General features: G+C 42.5%; 1 protein-coding gene across 2 annotated transcripts in view; it reads right to left on the minus strand.

Annotated features, from left to right (window-relative positions):
* The window catches only part of LOC115116640 (rho guanine nucleotide exchange factor 4-like), a 104,631-nt gene that overhangs the window by 29,657 nt on the left and 53,879 nt on the right, over positions 1-21,095 (minus strand). For both annotated transcript variants that reach the window (XM_065019261.1, XM_029645132.2), the window contains one exon: positions 11,197-11,339. In XM_065019261.1, the coding sequence (XP_064875333.1) occupies positions 11,197-11,339 (143 nt within the window). The remainder of the gene's footprint in view (positions 1-11,196; positions 11,340-21,095) is intronic.

Genomic DNA, 21,095 nt, shown 5'->3' on the forward strand with positions numbered 1-21,095 from the left:
GAGCTGTGTTGGTGCTAGCTAACCCATCCCTCACACATGAGCTGTGTTGGTGCTGTTGTCCCTCACACATGAGCTGTGTTGGTGCTAGCTAACCCGTCCCTCACACATGAGCTGTGTTGGTGCTAGCTAACCCGTCCCTCACACATGAGCTGTGTTGGTGCTAGCTAACCCGTCCCTCACACATGAGCTGTGTTGGTGCTAGCTAACCCGTCCCTCACACATGAGCTGTGTTGGTGCTAGCTAACCCGTCCCTCACACATGAGCTGTGTTGGTGCTGGACTAACCCGTCCCTCACACATGAGCTGTGTTGGTGCTGGACTAACCCGTCCCTCACACATGAGCTGTGTTGGTGCTGGACTAAGCAGTTCCTATCATATAACCCCTGAACTGTGTTTGTGCTGGGCTAAGCATCACCAGTCTAGATCATCCATCGGTTTGCTTTACCTGTGATCACCTCCTCTTATCCTGGGCTCCCATCCACACCAGGGGGATCTCCACCTCCCTCTCTCCTCCCCCTATCTTCCTCCTCTCTCTCTCTTCCTTGGTTGATGGTGTGTGTGTGAGTGTGTCTGTCTACTGGAAAGCCAGGAGGAACATGAGCACTACGTTGATGACGACGAGCAACATCATGATCATGAAGACCACCACCTTCTGAGTCTCGCGGTGGAGGTTGCAGCGTAGCACGGTGTTGAGGATGCCCAAACGCTGCCGGGTACGGTGAGCGCCACCGCCGCGAGCCATGACATAGGCCCCGGCTGGGCCCTCACCCCTCCCCCTCTTCTTCTCCTCCTTCACTACTACCCCGCCGGCCTGTCTTCCGCCTCTCTCTTCCTCTACGCCACTCTCCCCCTCCTACCGCTTCACCGCGAAGCCTCACCGCCTGTGTCTGAGCACTCCCCTCTTCTCTCTCCCTCCCTCTGTTTTCCACGTCCTCTCTCTTCCTCTCTGAGTCTTCAGGATGTGAGGTAGAGCTGCAGCTTTCTTATTACATTCATTTAGTTTTTCTCCTCCCCCGTCCTCTTCTGTCTTTCCCCGTATCTTCGTTACGTCCACACAGCGCCCCTCTAACATGGCAACCCTTTTCTTTTTTCACATTAGCTTTATTAGAAAGAATGACAAAGCCAATGCTCTCTCTCTCTCTCTCTCTCTCTCTCTCTCTCTCTCTCTCTCTCTCTCTCTCTCTCTCTCTCTCTCTCTCTCTCTCTCATGCTAAAATGGTGCCGAGGTCTGCCTGGATCCACACAACCATACATTCACCTCCCTACAGCGAGCAACCAATCTGGATGTTGAGTGTGTCTCCGTATCCTGGATACCAGGGTGGATGAGGAGGGCCTTAGCAACCCTGGGGAGGGCGGGATGGAGCGGGGGAGAATGCAGAATAATAGACTGTGTGTGCAGGAAGGGAGGGGGTGGGTGGGCTGTGTGTGTGTGTATGCATGCGTGTGGTTGTGAGCTGCCTAGAATTTATTAGTCTCATCAGCTGATGATGGCTGGCCCAACACACAGCCTCACTCACAGACAATCTGTTTGCTTAAAACAGGAGCGATCGGGATTATTGCATCGGATACCGCTATTTTAGCCAATTAATTAAAGCTATAATCCTTTCAATATTTTGCTACGAGAAAAACCGCAGATATTGAAAGGAGCAAGATGCAAGACTTCACTCTCACACAGCCCGTATCTGTGCAGGTGCATGGGTTCTGTTCACACTGTTACAGCCTGATAGCCAGGGGACCAAAACAGTAAAGAAGTTGAGCCTCGTGCTTCAACGCTCTTCGTTGTTGCAGAAATGTACCCACTATTCTGTTTACGTTCTGTATCTATGTCAAATCGCTGAGTCTACCTTTAACACACAATCACTTAACAGATGAAATGATTGGATTCTCCAACGCTCTCTCCCCCTTTCCCTCTCTCTCCCCCTCTCTTACTCCCCCTCTCTGTCCTCCCTCTCCCTCTCTATATCCCCTCCCCCGTTTCCCTCTCTCCCACCTCTCTCTCCTCCCTCTCTCCCTTTCCCCTCTCTCTCCCTCCCCCTCTCTATATCCCCTCTCATTTCCCTCTCTTTATCCCCTCCCCCTTTCCCTCTCTCCCCCTCTCTCTATCTCTCTCTGACCTTGATACCCAGGTGTAGCCACTGCTCATCTCAACCAATCAGACCTCTTTACTGCCACTGCTCATCTCAACCAATCAGACCTCTTTACTGCCACTGCTCATCTCAACCAATCAGACCTCTTTACTGCCACTGCTCATCTCAACCAATCAGACCTCTTTACTGCCACTGCTCATCTCAACCAATCAGACCTCTTTACTGCCACTGCTCATCTCAACCAATCAGACCTCTTTACTGCCACTGCTCATCTCAACCAATCAGACCTCTTTACTGCCACTGCTCATCTCAACCAATCAGACCTCTTTACTGCCACTGCTCATCTCAACCAATCAGACCTCTTTACTGCCACTGCTCATCTCAACCAATCAGACCTCTTTACTGCCACTGCTCATCTCAACCAATCAGACCTGTTTACTGCCACTGCTCATCTCAACCAATCAGACCTCTTTACTGCTACTGCTCATCTCAACCAATCAGACCTCTTTACTGCCACTGCTCATCTCAACCAATCAGACCTGTTTACTGCCACTGCTCATCTCAACCAATCAGACCTGTTTACTGCCACTGCTCATCTCAACCAATCAGACCTCTTTACTGCCACTGCTCATCTCAACCAATCAGACCTCTTTACTGCCACTGCTCATCTCAACCAATCAGACCTCTTTACTGCCACTGCTCATCTCAACCAATCAGACCTGTTTACTGCCACTGCTCATCTCAACCAATCAGACCTCTTTACTGCCACTGCTCATCTCAACCAATCAGACCTCTTTACTGCCACTGCCACTGCTCATCTCAACCAATCAGACCTCTTTACTGCCACTGCTCATCTCAACCAATCAGACCTCTTTACTGCCACTGCTCATCTCAACCAATCAGACCTCTTTACTGCCACTGCTCATCTCAACCAATCAGACCTCTTTACTGCGACTGCTCATCTCAACCAATCAGACCTCTTTACTGCCACTGCTCATCTCAACCAAACAGACCTCTTTACTGCCACTGCTCATCTCAACCAATCAGACCTCTTTACTGGCACTGCTCATCTCAACCAATCAGACCTCTTTACTGCCACTGCTCATCTCAACCAATCAGACCTCTTTACTGCCACTGCTCATCTCAACCAATCAGACCTCTTTACTGCCACTGCTCATCTCAACCAATCAGACCTCTTTACTGCCACTGCTCATCTCAACCAAACAGACCTCTTTACTGCCACTGCTCATCTCAACCAATCAGACCTCTTTACTGCCACTGCTCATCTCAACCAATCAGACCTCTTTACTGCCACTGCTCATCTCAACCAAACAGACCTCTTTACTGCCACTGCTCATCTCAACCAATCAGAATATGATGACCCAGACTACCTCACTCTGATTCTAATATAGACAGCACAGGAGGATGGTGGTACCTTAATTGGGGAGGTAGGTGGAAAGGTATCCACAACATCAAACATATGGTTTCCATGTGTTTGATGTCATTCCATTCGCTCCTTTGCAGAAATTACTATGAGTCGTCCTCCCCTCAGCAGCCTCCACTGACAGTATACACAGCTGACACGTACAGTAGCTGAACATTATACTATAGGGCGGTCTTCTGGAAACAGATTAATCTTAATCCTGGACTATAAGATATTTCCATGGAGGTTTTCCAGGGATGTTCTCTGTTTCATGAGTCCACCAGATCAGTAGGAATGACCAGGGATGTTCTCTGTTTAGTGAGTCCACCAGATCAGTAGGAATGACCAGGGATGTTCTCTGTTTAGTGAGTCCACCAGATCAGAGGCAGTAGGGATGACCAGGGATGTTCTCTGTTTAGTGAGTCCACCAGATCAGTAGGAATGACCAGGGATGTTCTCTGTTTAGTGAGTCCACCAGATCCGAGGCAGTAGGGATGACCAGGGATGTTCTCTGTTTAGTGAGTCCACCAGATCAGAGGCAGTAGGGATGACCAGGGATGTTCTCTGTTTAGTGAGTCCCCCAGATGAGAGGCAGTAGGGATGACCAGGGATGTCCTCTGTTTAGTGAGTCCTCCAGATCCGAGGCAGTAGGGATGACCAGGGATGTTCTCTGTTTAGTGAGTCCTCCAGATCCGAGGCAGTAGGGATGACCAGGGATGTTCTCTGTTTAGTGAGTCCCCCAGATGAGAGGCAGTAGGGATGACCAGGGATGTCCTCTGTTTAGTGAGTCCTCCAGATCCGAGGCAGTAGGGATGACCAGGGATGTTCTCTGTTTAGTGAGTCCCCCAGATCAGAGGCAGTAGGGTTGACCAGGGATGTTCTCTGTTTAGTGAGTCCCCCAGATCAGAGGCAGTAGGGATGACCAGGGATGTTCTCTGTTTAGTGAGTCCACCAGATCAGAGGCAGTAGGGATGACCAGGGATGTTCTCTGTTTAGTGAGTCCACCATATCAGAGGCAGTAGGGAGGACCAGGGATGTTCTCTGTTTAGTGAGTCCTCCAGATCAGAGATAGTAGGGATGACCAGGGATGTTCTCTGTTTAGTGAGTCCACCAGATCAGAGGCAGTAGGGATGACCAGGGATGTTCTCTGTTTAGTGAGTCCACCAGATCAGAGGCAGTAGGGAGGACCAGGGATGTTCTCTGTTTAGTGAGTCCACCAGATCAGAGGCAGTAGGGAGGACCAGGGATGTTCTCTGTTTAGTGAGTCCACCAGATCAGAGGCAGTAGGGAGGACCAGGGATGTTCTCTGTTTAGTGAGTCCACCAGATCAGTAGGGATGACCAGGGATGTTCTGTTTAGTGCCTGAATTGGACCCTTTTCCTGTTCTGGCTAAGTATTCAAAATGTAACAAGTACTTTTGGGTGTCAAGGAAAATCCCTTACAAAAATGTACCGTGGTGGTACTTTCACTTATACCATGGTGTAGTCTGAATCAAGGAAATATACCACGGTTTTAGCTTTGAAGTATAATGATAATACTGAGGTACTGTAATTGTACCTAACTATTACCATGGTATTGCATCATTTATACCATGGTATAGACGTGGATCATGGAAATACCATGGTTTTAACCTGCATTGTGCATTTTTTTTTTAAATTGTACCTTTATTTAACTAGGCAAGTCAGTTAAGAACAAATTCTTATTTTCAATGACGGCCGAGGAACAGTGGGTCAACTGCCTGTTCAGGGGCAGAACGACAGATTTGTACCTTGTCAGCTCGGGGATTTGAACTTGCAACCTTCCGGTTACTGGTCCAACGCTCTAACCACTAGGCTACCCTGCCGCCCCGCATTCCACCATGGTAACGCACAATTATATTAAATGGTACCAATAGTTATTATATAGTATCCTTTTTATTAATTGTGCATGAGTATAATGCATTACATTAATAAACCCCCCCATGGTCAAAAGATGTAGGATGGTGTTATATTGATGAATTTACACACCAGTTCAGGCAAGTTTCTGGTCAAGTCAGAGGCAGGCTACTGTTGTTGGTAACGTCAAAGAAAACGGGACATAGTTGCTGTTATTAATAGTACAGTTTTCTTCTCATGTTTGGGTTCCCGGTGTTGCCAACCTGAAATGTAGGAGAATGTACGATACACTATATATACACAAAAGTATGTGGACACCCCTTCCACTTAGTGGATTTGGCTATTTCAGCCACACCCGCTGCTGACAGGTGTATAAAATCGAGAACACAGCCATGTAATCTCCATAGACAAACATTGGCAGTAGAATGGCTTTACTGAAGAGCTCAGTGACTTTTGACGTGGCACCGCCACCTTTCCAACAAGTCAGTTCGTCAAAATTCTGCCCTGCTAGAGCTGCCCTGGACAACTTGAAGTGTTGTTATTGTGAAGTGGAAACGTCTAGGAGCAACAACGGCTCAGCCGCGAAGTGGTAGGCCACACAAGCTTACAGAACGAGACCGCCGAGGTGCTGAAGAGCGTAGCGTAGTCCTCGGTTGCAACACTCACTACCGAGTTCCAAACTGCCTCTGGAAGCAACGTCAGCACAAGAACAGTTTGTCGGGAGCTTCATGAAATGGGTTTCCATGGCCGAGCAGCCTCACACAAGCCTAAGATCACCATGCGCAAAGCCAAGAGTCGGCTGGAGAGATGTAAAGCTCAGCACCATTGGACTATGGAACAGTGGAAACGCGTTCTCTGGAGTGATGAATCACCATCTGGCAGTCCGACGGACGAATCTGGGTTTGGCAGGTTCCAGGAAAACGCTACCTGCCTGAATGCATAGTGCCAACTGTATCAATCAATCAATCAAATGTTTTTATAAAAGCCTTCTAAAGTTTGTTAGAGGAGGAATAATGGTCTGGGGCTGTTTTTCATTGTTGGGGTTAGGACCCTTAGTTCCAATGAAGAGAAATCGTAACGCTACAGCATACAATTACATTCTAGACAATTTTGTGCTTCCAACTTTGTGGCAACAGTTTGGGGAAGGCCCTTCCCTGTTTCAACATGACCATGGCCCAGTGCACAAAGCCAGATCTATACACAAATGGTTTGTCGAGATCGGTGTGGAAGAACTTGATTTGCCTCTACAGAGGCCTGACCTCAACCCCATCGAACACCTTTGAGATGAATTGGAACGCCGACTGCGAGCCAGACCTCACTAATGCTCTTGTGGCTGAATAGAAGCAAGTCCCCGCAGCAATGTTCCCAACATCTAGTGGAAAGCCTTCCCAGAAGAGTGGAGGCTGTTTAGCAGCAAAGGGGGACCAACTCCATATTAATACTCATGATGTTGGAATGAGATGTTCGAAGAGCCACGTGTTCACATACGTTTGGCTCTGTAGTGTATATGGTAGCCTGATCTTTGGCATTTTGTCATATTTTACAGTATTTATAGTCAAGGGGTGTTGCAATTTTTTCAGCCAGCAGAGGGAGCCACAAGGTCTAGTGGTTGGTTCATGCGCTCTCACTCTCATGGTAACCTGCCTAGACAGTGAGTCGGTTGAATGAGAGAGCAAACTGAAGAGAGACACACCAGATAAATAAAATATTATCATCAGTTTATAAAGCATATGATATTAAACTTCAAGTTAAGCGGAATGTAATGATATAATATTTGTCATTTTTGATGATGTTTTGATAGTTTAATTAATTTACAAAAGCCTGTTAGCATAGAAGCTAACGGCAGCTAAAGAAAGCTCCAGTCAAGCTAGCCTGTCGTAGTCATGGCAACAGGACCAATGAACATTCATACAGAGTGTAAACAAAGGGAAACGTTGTAACTTGAGTTTTTAGGGATTTGTTGAGAATTACATGATGAAAATGTACCTATGCGATAAGATGATAATTAATACCTTTTTACAAATAGTTTTTTAGTATATTGGCTATTTAAAATAGTCAGTTGAATGAGAGAGAGCCAACTGAAAACTGCATTTACTGTAAGAAAGAAGCACCAGATAAACTAACTATTTTAAATCTTCAAGGTTTTAGACAGCATTCATTCTTCTCACCAGATTCCAAGGTTTAAGACGACTAGACCATGTGTGTTGTGGTTTTTCACTATGAGTTTTAAGGGGTTCAAGAGGGTACTAGGCCTATGCTTTGCGATTGCAGAGTTCGTAGTCAATGTATGTGAGTACTATAAATTACTATGTTTTTGGTCACTTTACCCGAAAAATGGTGGGACACAGACCATAATAATATATTGTAAACAACTGCCATGCTTTCATGTTTCACTACATGCTGTTAGTACAAAAACACTTTTATTGTACTACCATGGTTCATTTTTTGGGGTCGCTACCATGGCAGGAAAATACCATGGTACGAATGCAAATACCATTGTATTATCCTGCTATGGTGGTGAACAAAAAACATGATATTTCCTTCATTGTATTACCATGGTACATTTTTGTAAGGGACACATGGAGTAAAAAATAACATGATTTTATTTAGGAATGTAGTGGAGTAAAAGTACAAATGTAAAAAAATAAATATAAATAGTAAAGTCAAGTACAGATACCCCCCAAAAAACGACTTAAGTAGTACTTTAAAGTATTTTTACTTAAGTACTTTACACCACGGTCCTCATCCTTAGTTCTTCTGGCTGTTCTATGTAGTGTATACTGTATGTAGTGTATACTGTATGTAGTGTATACTGTATGTAGTGTATACTGTATGGTGTCATGCATCTATGGTAACTATGGCAACAAGGCAATAACAATCCTGGGTTTACAGCCTCTGTCTCTCCCACACGGGGCATTCGGAAAGACCCCTGGACTTTTTCAACATGTTGTTACGTTACAGCCTCTGTCTCTCCCATACGGGGCATTCGGAAAGACCCCTGGACTTTTTCAACATGTTGTTACGTTACAGCCTCTGTCTCTCCCATACGGGGCATTCGGAAAGACCCCTGGACTTTTTCAACATGTTGTTACGTTACAGCCTCTGTCTCTCCCATACGGGGCATTCGGAAAGACCCCTGGACTTTTTCAACATGTTGTTACGTTACAGCCTTATTCTAAAGTGGATTAAATAAATGTTTTTCCTCACCACTTGGGGGCTTCCAAGTGGCACCAGCGGTCTAAGGCACTGCATCTCAGTGCTAGAGACGTCACTACATACAACCTGGTTCGAATCCAGACTGTATCACAGCCAGCAGTGATTGGGAGTCCCATAGGGCGTCTGAGCCGGTGTAGGTCGTCATTGTAAATAAACATTTGTTCTTAACTGACTTGTCTAGTTAAATAAAGATGCTTTAAAAATATCAACACAATACCATATAATGACAAAGCAAAAACATGTTTTTAGAAATTTTAGCAACTTAATTAAAGATAAAAAAAAACAGAAATACTGTACTTACATATGTATTCAGACCCTTTGCTATGAGACTCGAAATTGAGCTCAGGTGCATCCTGTTTCCGTTGATCATCCTTGAAATGTTCCTACAACTTGATTGGAGTCCACCTGTCTATACTGTATAAGGTCCCACAGTTGAAATTGCATGTCAGAGCAAAAACCAAGCCATGAGGCTGAAGGAATTGTCCATAGAGCTCCGAGACAGGATTGTGTCGAGGCACAGATCTGGGGAAGGGTACCAAAAAATCTCCAAGAACACAGTGGCTTCCATCCTGATTAAAATGGAAGAAGTTTGGAACCACCAAGACTCTTCCTAGAGCTGGCTGCCCGGCCAAACTGAGCAATTGGGGGAGAAGGGCCTTGGTCAGGGATGTGACCAAGAACCCGATGGGCAATCTGACTGTGCTCCAGGGTTCCTCTGTGGAGATGGGAGAACCTTCCAGAAGGACAACCATCTCTGCAGGACTCCACCAATCAGGCCTTTATGGTAGTGTGGCCAGACGGAAGCCACTCCTCAGTAAAAGCACATGACAGCCCGCCTGGAGTTTGCCAAAAGGCATCTAAAGGACTCTCAGGCCATGAGAAACAAGATGCTCTGGTCTGATGAAACCAAGATTGAACTCTTTGGACTGAATGCCAAGCATCACATCTAGAGGAAACCGGGCATGGTGGTGGCAGCATTATGCTGTGGGATGTTTTTCAGAGACAGGGAGACTTCTCAGGATCGAGGGAACGATGAACGGAGCAAAGTACAGAGAGATCCTTGATGAAAACCTGCTCCAGAGCGCTCAGGACCTCAGACTGGGGCGAAGGTTCACACAGCCAAGACAACGCAGGAGTGACTTCGGGACAAGTCTCTGAATGTCCTTGAGTGGCCCAGCCAGAACCCAGACTTGAACACGATCAAACATCTCTGGAGAGACCTGAAAATAGCTGTGCAGTGATGCTCCCCATCCAACCTGACAGGGCTTGAGAGAATCTGCAGAGAAGAATGGGAGAAACTCCCCAAATAAAGGTGTGCCAAGCTTGTAGCTTCATACTCAAGAAGAATCAAGGATGTAATCGCTGCCAAAGGTGCTTCAACAAAGTACTGAGAAAAGGGTCTGAATGTGATATTTAAGTTTTTTAGAACAATTTCTATAAATCTGCTTTTGCTTTGTCATTATGGAGTATTGTGTAGATTGATGAGGAAAAAATGATTCCAATTGTATTTGAATAAGATGTGGAAAAAGTCAAGGGGTCTGAATACTTTCCAGAATGTACTGTATCTCTTCTCTCTCTGCCTCTCTCTCACTCTGCCTCTGCCTCTCTTGTCTCTGCCGCTCTCTTCTCAATCCTCCCTCTGCCTCTTCTCTCTCTCCTCGCTCTTCTCTCTCGCCTCCCTCTCTCCTCTCCCTTCTCCTTATCCTCTCTCTGCCTCCCTCCTCTGAGTGTGTGTGTTTGTGCATGTGTGTATGAGTGTGTATGAATGCATGTGTGTATGAGTGTGTATGTGTGTGTGTGTGTATGAATGCATGCATGCGTGTGTGTGTGTGTGTGTGTGTGTCTATTCCATCTTCCAGGTTATTTAGTATTCTGCTCCAGTAGAAAGGCGTGGAGGAATTCACAGCGGTTTAGCCACAACAATAAATCAAATCAGCTTCGTCCCTCAATGAGTCAATTTAAACCTTTAGTGCCCTTGTCTCCCACGAAGCCCTGTGGAGCCCGGCTCTAAACACTAGTCACAGCGGAGGTAATTGTTTCACCAGGTGGGTCCTAATTATTCACGCTAATTCTGAGTGACAACCAGGATAGGGGCGGGGCTTGGAGGGAACACCTGAAAAATCTGAGCTGTGCCAGGGCGGCCTCTCAGGAGCTGATGTGTACCCACAATGCACTGGGAGGTCTTAGGGAGTTAATTCATAAACACAGCAGGTTAGGGAGCTACGGATTTAATCAAAACTCATATTCTACTTAACTCTGGAGAGAGACAGACAGAGAGACGGACAGAGAGACAGACAGAGAGACAGACAGAGAGACGGACAGAGAGACAGAGAGACGGACAGAGAGACGGACAGAGACAGACAGAGAGACGGACAGAGAGACGGACAGAGAGACGGACAGAGAGACAGACAGAGAGACGGACAGAGAGACGGACAGAGAGACAGACAGAGAGACAGACAGAGAGACAGACAGAGAGACAGATAGAGAGACAGACAGAGAGACAGACAGAGAGACGGACAGAGAGACAGACAGAGAGACGGACAGAGAGACGGACAGAGAGACAGACAGAGAGACGGAAAGACAAAACAAAAGGCTACCTCATTTATGGCCAGTTGTTCCCCACCTCCCCCTGGGTGTCCAAAGTGATGTCTGGAGCTGCGGAAGTCTTCAAACAGGTCCTCGTCACTGCCTAGATCATCACTCAGCCCCAGACTGGTCTTCTCTCCACCCCCGTCTGGTACTATCACCGCAGGAGGGGGGGGGGGGACAGAGAGAGAGAGAGAGAGAAAACAACATAAAACCTCTGTCTCATCCCTCTTCAGATGGGGCATTTTAGCACATTAATTAAGAAAACATATCCTACTTTTCTGCAAATACAACAAAACAGTCCACAAAACTAAAAAAAAATGGTTATCAAACAAAGAACAGGTCTGAGCTGAGCTGCAGCTGAGTTCCAACCCAGTTGTGGTGATCTAAATCATCATTACTCATAACTCACGGCCTAGTTGGGACCCGAAGACCTCTCACTGAGACACAGTGACATTAAAAGAGAGAGGGAAGAAAACCAGCATGTCAGTGACCACTTGAATATCCTGACAGTAGCTCATATCCCACTTAAGATCTCATTCTGAATAAGCTGTTTACATACAAATGTTGATATTCCGCTCATGACTATCCCCTGTATCTATTAATAAATCAAATTCCTCATTTAAGTTTACGTGGGTTAATTGGAATAGTAACTGAAATCTGGACAATAACCTCTCACGTGTATAATGTAATATTAACTCCTGCCCATTTATATATTTCTTGCAGTAAAATGGTACAACAAATGTTTTATTTTGTCTCGGGAACAGGAGTGGAGAAATATGATTTCAGCATCTCTTGAGAAAATGTGAATGTGAGTGTAATGTGTTATCTTTACCATTGGCATGCAAGCAGACAGTATTTAAACCACATCAAATGTGCACCCAAGATGAACTGAAGTCTTATCAGAAACGTGTTTCGTTGTTTTCTCAGCTTTAATTTCCTTAAAACCGGTCAAACTGATTACATTTGGATATGTTGCACAGGACCAATTTTTCTACTGTTTTGGAGTTCTTGCATTTTTCTCCCCGGTCCCTAAATGAAAAAGACAACTTTAGTAGTGTTAAATAGATTACTAATGCATTCCCCCCGGTCCCTAAATGAAGCAGACAACTTTAGTAGTGTTTAAATAGCATTACCCCGGTCCCTAAATGAAGCAGACAACTTTAGTAGTGTTAAATAGATTACTAATGCATTCTCCCCGGTCCCTAAATGAAACAGACAACTTTAGTAGTGTTAAATAGATTACTAATGCATTTATCTCCCTGGTCCCTAAATGAAGCAGACAACTTTAGTAGTGTTAAATAGATTACTAATGCATTTATCTCCCCGGTCCCTAAATGAAACAGACAACTTTAGTAGTGTTAAATAGATTACTAATGCATTCCCCCCGGTCCCTAAATGAAGCAGACAACTTTAGTAGTGTTAAATAGATTACTAATGCATTCCCCCCGGTCCCTAAATGAAGCAGACAACTTTAGCGGTGTTAAATAGATTACTAATGCATTTTTCTCCCCGGTCCCTAAATGAAGCAGACAACTTTAGTAGTGTTAAATAGATTACTAATGCATTTATCTCCCCGGTCCCTAAATGAAGCAGACAACTTTAGTAGTGTTAAATAGATTACTAATGCATTCCCCCCGGTCCCTAAATGAAGCAGACAACTTTAGCGGTGTTAAATAGATTACTAATGCATTTTTCTCCCCGGTCCCTAAATGAAACAGACAACTTTAGTAGTGTTAAATAGATTACTAATGCATTCCCCCCGGTCCCTAAATGAAGCAGACAACTTTAGCGGTGTTAAATAGATTACTAATGCATTCCCCCCGGTCCCTAAATGAAACAGACAACTTTAGTAGTGTTAAATAGATTACTAATGCATTCCCCCCGGTCCCTAAATGAAGCAGACAACTTTAGTAGTGTTAAATAGATTACTAATGCATTTATCTCCCCGGTCCCTAAATGAAACAGACAACTTTAGTAGTGTTAAATAGATTACTAATGCATTCCCCCCGGTCCCTAAATGAAGCAGACAACTTTATCGGTGTTAAATAGATTACTAATGCATTCCCCCTGTCCCTAAATGAAACAGACAACTTTAGTAGTGTTAAATAGATTACTAATGCATTTTTCTCCCCGGTCCCTAAATGAAACAGACAACTTTAGTAGTGTTAAATAGATTACTAATGCATTCCCCCCGGTCCCTAAATGAAGCAGACAACTTTAGCGGTGTTAAATAGATTACTAATGCATTTTTCTCCCCGGTCCCTAAATGAAACAGACAACTTTAGTAGTGTTAAATAGATTACTAATGCATTCCCCCCGGTCCCTAAATGAAGCAGACAACTTTAGCGGTGTTAAATAGATTACTAATGCATTCCCCCCGGTCCCTAAATGAAACAGACAACTTTAGTAGTGTTAAATAGATTACTAATACATTCCCCCCGGTCCCTAAATGAAGCAGACAACTTTAGTAGTGTTAAATAGATTACTAATGCATTCATCTCCCCGGTCCCTAAATGAAACAGACAACTTTAGTAGTGTTAAATAGATTACTAATGCATTCCCCCCGGTCCCTAAATGAAGCAGACAACTTTATCGGTGTTAAATAGATTACTAATGCATTTCCCCCCCCTGTCCCTAAATGAAACAGACAACTTTAGTAGTGTTAAATAGATTACTAATGCATTTTTCTCCCCGGTCCCTAAATGAAACAGACAACTTTAGTAGTGTTAAATAGATTACTAATGCATTCCCCCGGTCCCTAAATGAAGCAGACAACTTTAGTAGTGTTAAATGGATTACTAATGCATTCCCCCCGATCCCTAAATGAAACAGACAACTTTAGTAGTGTTAAATAGATTACTCATGCATTCCCCCCGGTCCCTAAATGAAACAGACAACTTTAGTAGTGTTAAATAGATTACTAATGCATTCCCCCCGGTCCCTAAATGAAGCAGACAACTTTAGTAGTGTTAAATAGATTACTAATGCATTCCCCCCGGTCCCTAAATGAAGCAGACAGCTTTAGTAGTGTTAAATAGATTACTAATGCATTCCCCCCGATCCCTAAATGAAACAGACAACTTTAGTAGTGTTAAATAGATTACTAATGCATTCATCTCCCCGGTCCCTAAATGAAGCAGACAACTTTAGTAGTGTTAAATAGATTACTAATGCATTCCCCCCGGTCCCTAAATGAAGCAGACAGCTTTAGTAGTGTTAAATAGATTACTAATGCATTCCCCCCGATCCCTAAATGAAACAGACAACTTTAGTAGTGTTAAATAGATTACTAATGCATTCATCTCCCCGGTCCCTAAATGAAGCAGACAACTTTAGTAGTGTTAAATAGATTACTAATGCATTCCCCCCGGTCCCTAAATGAAGCAGACAACTTTAGCGGTGTTAAATAGATTACTAATGCATTTTTCTCCCCGGTCCCTAAATGAAACAGACAACTTTAGTAGTGTTAAATAGATTACTAATGCATTCCCCCCGGTCCCTAAATGAAGCAGACAACTTTAGCGGTGTTAAATAGATTACTAATGCATTCCCCCCGGTCCCTAAATGAAACAGACAACTTTAGTAGTGTTAAATAGATTACTAATGCATTCCCCCCGGTCCCTAAATGAAGCAGACAACTTTAGTAGTGTTAAATAGATTACTAATGCATTTATCTCCCGGTCCCTAAATGAAACAGACAACTTTAGTAGTGTTAAATAGATTACTAATGCATTCCCCGGTCCCTAAATGAAGCAGACAACTTTATCGGTGTTAAATAGATTACTAATGCATTTCCCCCCCCTGTCCCTAAATGAAACAGACAACTTTAGTAGTGTTAAATAGATTACTAATGCATTTTTCTCCCCGGTCCCTAAATGAAACAGACAACTTTAGTAGTGTTAAATAGATTACTAATGCATTCCCCCCGGTCCCTAAATGAAGCAGACAACTTTAGCGGTGTTAAATAGATTACTAATGCATTTTTCTCCCCGGTCCCTAAATGAAACAGACAACTTTAGTAGTGTTAAATAGATTACTAATGCATTCCCCCCGGTCCCTAAATGAAGCAGACAACTTTAGCGGTGTTAAATAGATTACTAATGCATTCCCCGGTCCCTAAATGAAACAGACAACTTTAGTAGTGTTAAATAGATTACTAATACATTCCCCGGTCCCTAAATGAAGCAGACAACTTTAGTAGTGTTAAATAGATTACTAATGCATTCATCTCCCGGTCCCTAAATGAAACAGACAACTTTAGTAGTGTTAAATAGATTACTAATGCATTCCCCCCGGTCCCTAAATGAAGCAGACAACTTTATCGGTGTTAAATAGATTACTAATGCATTTCCCCCCCCTGTCCCTAAATGAAACAGACAACTTTAGTAGTGTTAAATAGATTACTAATGCATTTTTCTCCCGGTCCCTAAATGAAACAGACAACTTTAGTAGTGTTAAATAGATTACTAATGCATTCCCCGGTCCCTAAATGAAGCAGACAACTTTAGTAGTGTTAAATGGATTACTAATGCATTCCCCGATCCCTAAATGAAACAGACAACTTTAGTAGTGTTAAATAGATTACTCATGCATTCCCCCCGGTCCCTAAATGAAACAGACAACTTTAGTAGTGTTAAATAGATTACTAATGCATTCCCCCCGGTCCCTAAATGAAGCAGACAACTTTAGTAGTGTTAAATAGATTACTAATGCATTCCCCGGTCCCTAAATGAAGCAGACAGCTTTAGTAGTGTTAAATAGATTACTAATGCATTCCCCCCGATCCCTAAATGAAACAGACAACTTTAGTAGTGTTAAATAGATTACTAATGCATTCCCCCCGGTCCCTAAATGAAGCAGACAACTTTAGTAGTGTTAAATAGATTACTAATGCATTCCCCCCGGTCCCTAAATGAAGCAGACAGCTTTAGTAGTGTTAAATAGATTACTAATGCATTCCCCCTGGTCCCTAAATGAAGCAGACAACTTTAGTAGTGTTATTTAGATTACTAATGCATTCCCCCCGGTCCCTAAATGAAACTGACAACTTTAGTAGTGTTAAATAGATTACTAATGCATTTTTCCCCGGTCCTTAAATGAAACAGACAACTTTAGTAGTGTTAAATAGATTACTAATGCATTCCCCCCGGTCCCTAAATGAAACAGACAACTTTAGTAGTGTTAAATAGATTACTAATGCATTCCCCCCGGTCCCTAAATGAAGCAGACAACTTTAGTAGTGTTAAATAGATTACTAATGCATTTATCTCCCCGGTCCCTAAATGAAACAGACAACTTTAGTAGTGTTAAATAGATTACTAATGCATTCCCCCCGGTCCCTAAATGAAGCAGACAACTTTATCGGTGTTAAATATATTACTAATGCATTCCCCCTGGTCCCTAAATGAAACAGATAACTTTAGTAGTGTTAAATAGATTACTAATGCATTCCCCCCGGTCCCTAAATGAAGCAGACAACTTTAGCGGTGTTAAATAGATTACTAATGCATTCCCCCCGGTCCCTAAATGAAACAGACAACTTTAGTAGTGTTAAATAGATTACTAATGCATTCCCCCCGATCCCTAAATGAAGCAGACAACTTTAGTAGTGTTAAATAGATTACTAATGCATTCCCCCCGGTCCCTAAATGAAACAGACAACTTTAGTAGTGTTAAATAGATTACTAATGCATTTTTCTCCCCGATCCCTAAATGAAGCAGACAACTTTAGTAGTGTTAAATAGATTACTAATGCATTCCCCGGTCCCTAAATGAAAGACAACTTTAGTAGTGTTAAATAGATTACTAACTTAAATAGACAACTTTAGTAGTGTTAAATAGATTACTAATGCATTCCCCCCGGTCCCTAAATGAAGCAGACAACTTTAGTAGTGTTAAATAGATTACTAATGCATTCCCCCCGGTCCCTAAATGAAGCAGACAGCTTTAGTAGTGTTAAATAGATTACTAATGCATTCCCCCTGGTCCCTAAATGAAGCAGACAACTTTAGTAGTGTTATTTAGATTACTAATGCATTCCCCCGGTCCCTAAATGAAAGACAACTTTAGTAGTGTTAAATAGATTACTAATGCATTCCCCCGGTCCCTAAATGAAACAGACAACTTTAGTAGTGTTAAATAGATTACTAATGCATTCCCCCCGATCCCTAAATGAAACAGACAACTTTAGTAGTGTTAAATAGATTACTAATGCATTCCCCCCGGTCCCTAAATGAAGCAGACAACTTTAGTAGTGTTAAATAGATTACTAATGCATTCCCCGGTCCCTAAATGAAGCAGACAACTTTAGTAGTGTTAAATAGATTACTAATGCATTCCCCCTGGTCCCTAAATGAAGCAGACAACTTTAGTAGTGTTATTTAGATTACTAATGCATTCCCCCCGGTCCCTAAATGAAACTGACAACTTTAGTAGTGTTAAATAGATTACTAATGCATTCCCCCCGGTCCCTAAATGAAACAGACAACTTTAGTAGTGTTAAATAGATTACTAATGCATTCCCCGGTCCCTAAATGAAACAGACAACTTTAGTAGTGTTAAATAGATTACTAATGCATTCCCCCCGGTCCCTAAATGAAGCAGACAACTTTAGTAGTGTTAAATAGATTACTAATGCATTTATCTCCCCGGTCCCTAAATGAAACAGACAACTTTAGTAGTGTTAAATAGATTACTAATGCATTCCCCCCGGTCCCTAAATGAAGCAGACAACTTTATCGGTGTTAAATAGATTACTAATGCATTCCCCCTGGTCCCTAAATGAAACAGACAGCTTTAGTAGTGTTAAATAGATTACTAATGCATTCCCCCCGGTCCCTAAATGAAACAGACAACTTTAGTAGTGTTAAATAGATTACTAATGCATTCCCCCCGATCCCTAAATGAAGCAGACAACTTTAGTAGTGTTAAATAGATTACTAATGCATTCCCCCCGGTCCCTAAATGAAACAGACAACTTTAGTAGTGTTAAATAGATTACTAATGCATTTTTCTCCCCGATCCCTAAATGAAGCAGACAACTTTAGTAGTGTTAAATAGATTACTAATGCATTCCCCCCGGTCCCTAAATGAAGCAGACAACTTTAGTAGTGTTAAATAGATTACTAATGCATTCCCCCCGATCCCTAAATGAAACAGACAACTTTAGTAGTGTTAAATAGATTACTAATGCATTCCCCCCGGTCCCTAAATGAAGCAGACAACTTTAGTAGTGTTAAATAGATTACTAATGCATTCCCCCCGGTCCCTAAATGAAGCAGACAGCTTTAGTAGTGTTAAATAGATTACTAATGCATTCCCCCTGGTCCCTAAATGAAGCAGACAGCTTTAGTAGTGTTAAATAGATTACTAATGCATTCCCCCCGGTCCCTAAATGAAACTGACAACTTTAGTAGTGTTAAATAGATTACTAATGCATTCCCCCCGGTCCCTAAATGAAACAGACAACTTTAGTAGTGTTAAATAGATTACTAATGCATTCCCCGGTCCCTAAATGAAACAGACAACTTTAGTAGTGTTAAATAGATTACTAATGCATTCCCCCCGGTCCCTAAATGAAACAGATAACTTTAGTAGTGTTAAATAGATTACTAATGCATTCCCCCTGGTCCCTAAATGAAACAGACAGCTTTAGTAGTGTTAAATAGATTACTAATGCATTCCCCCCGGTCCCTACATGAAGCAGACAACTTTAGCGGTGTTAAATAGATTACTAATGCATTCCCCCCGGTCCCTAAATGAAACAGACAACTTTAGTAGTGTTAAATAGATTACTAATGCATTCCCCCCGGTCCCTAAATGAAACAGACAACTTTAGTAGTGTTAAATAGATTACTAATGCATTCCCCCCGGTCCCTAAATGAAGCAGACAACTTTAGCGGTGTTAAATAGATTACTAATGCATTCCCCCCGGTCCCTAAATGAAACAGACAACTTTAGTAGTGTTAAATAGATTACTAATGCATTCCCCCCGGTCCCTAAATGAAGCAGACAACTTTAGTAGTGTTAAATAGATTACTAATGCATTTATCTCCCCGGTCCCTAAATGAAACAGACAACTTTAGTAGTGTTAAATAGATTACTAATGCATTCCCCCCGGTCCCTAAATGAAGCAGACAACTTTATCGGTGTTAAATAGATTACTAATGCATTTCCCCCCCCTGTCCCTAAATGAAACAGACAACTTTAGTAGTGTTAAATAGATTACTAATGCATTTTTCTCCCCGGTCCCTAAATGAAACAGACAACTTTAGTAGTGTTAAATAGATTACTAATGCATTTTTCTCCCCGGTCCCTAAATGAAACAGACAACTTTAGTAGTGTTAAATAGATTACTAATGCATTCCCCCCGGTCCCTAAATGAAGCAGACAACTTTAGCGGTGTTAAATAGATTACTAATGCATTTTTCTCCCCGGTCCCTAAATGAAACAGACAACTTTAGTAGTGTTAAATAGATTACTAATGCATTCCCCCCGGTCCCTAAATGAAGCAGACAACTTTAGCGGTGTTAAATAGATTACTAATGCATTCCCCCCGGTCCCTAAATGAAACAGACAACTTTAGTAGTGTTAAATAGATTACTAATACATTCCCCCCGGTCCCTAAATGAAGCAGACAACTTTAGTAGTGTTAAATAGATTACTAATGCATTCATCTCCCCGGTCCCTAAATGAAACAGACAACTTTAGTAGTGTTAAATAGATTACTAATGCATTCCCCCCGGTCCCTAAATGAAGCAGACAACTTTATCGGTGTTAAATAGATTACTAATGCATTTCCCCCCCCTGTCCCTAAATGAAACAGACAACTTTAGTAGTGTTAAATAGATTACTAATGCATTTTTCTCCCCGGTCCCTAAATGAAACAGACAACTTTAGTAGTGTTAAATAGATTACTAATGCATTCCCCCGGTCCCTAAATGAAGCAGACAACTTTAGTAGTGTTAAATAGATTACTAATGCATTCCCCCCGATCCCTAAATGAAACAGACAACTTTAGTAGTGTTAAATAGATTACTCATGCATTCCCCCCGGTCCCTAAATGAAACAGACAACTTTAGTAGTGTTAAATAGATTACTAATGCATTCCCCCCGGTCCCTAAATGAAGCAGACAACTTTAGTAGTGTTAAATAGATTACTAATGCATTCCCCGGTCCCTAAATGAAGCAGACAACTTTAGTAGTGTTAAATAGATTACTAATGCATTCCCCCCGATCCCTAAATGAAACAGACAACTTTAGTAGTGTTAAATAGATTACTAATGCATTCCCCCCGGTCCCTAAATGAAGCAGACAACTTTAGTAGTGTTAAATAGATTACTAATGCATTCCCCGGTCCCTAAATGAAGCAGACAGCTTTAGTAGTGTTAAATAGATTACTAATGCATTCCCCTGGTCCCTAAATGAAGCAGACAGACAACTTTAGTAGTGTTATTTAGATTACTAATGCATTCCCCCCGGTCCCTAAATGAAACTGACAACTTTAGTAGTGTTAAATAGATTACTAATGCATTCCCCCCGGTCCCTAAATGAAACAGACAACTTTAGTAGTGTTAAATAGATTACTAATGCATTCCCCCCGGTCCCTAAATGAAACAGACAACTTTAGTAGTGTTAAATAGATTACTAATGCATTCCCCCCGGTCCCTAAATGAAGCAGACAACTTTAGTAGTGTTAAATAGATTACTAATGCATTTATCTCCCCGGTCCCTAAATGAAACAGACAACTTTAGTAGTGTTAAATAGATTACTAATGCATTCCCCCCGGTCCCTAAATGAAGCAGACAACTTTATCGGTGTTAAATATATTACTAATGCATTCCCCCTGGTCCATAAATGAAACAGACAGCTTTAGTAGTGTTAAATAGATTACTAATGCATTCCCCC

Source organism: Oncorhynchus nerka, linkage group LG6 (assembly GCF_034236695.1).
Source record: "Oncorhynchus nerka isolate Pitt River linkage group LG6, Oner_Uvic_2.0, whole genome shotgun sequence".
NCBI lineage: Eukaryota > Metazoa > Chordata > Actinopteri > Salmoniformes > Salmonidae > Oncorhynchus > Oncorhynchus nerka.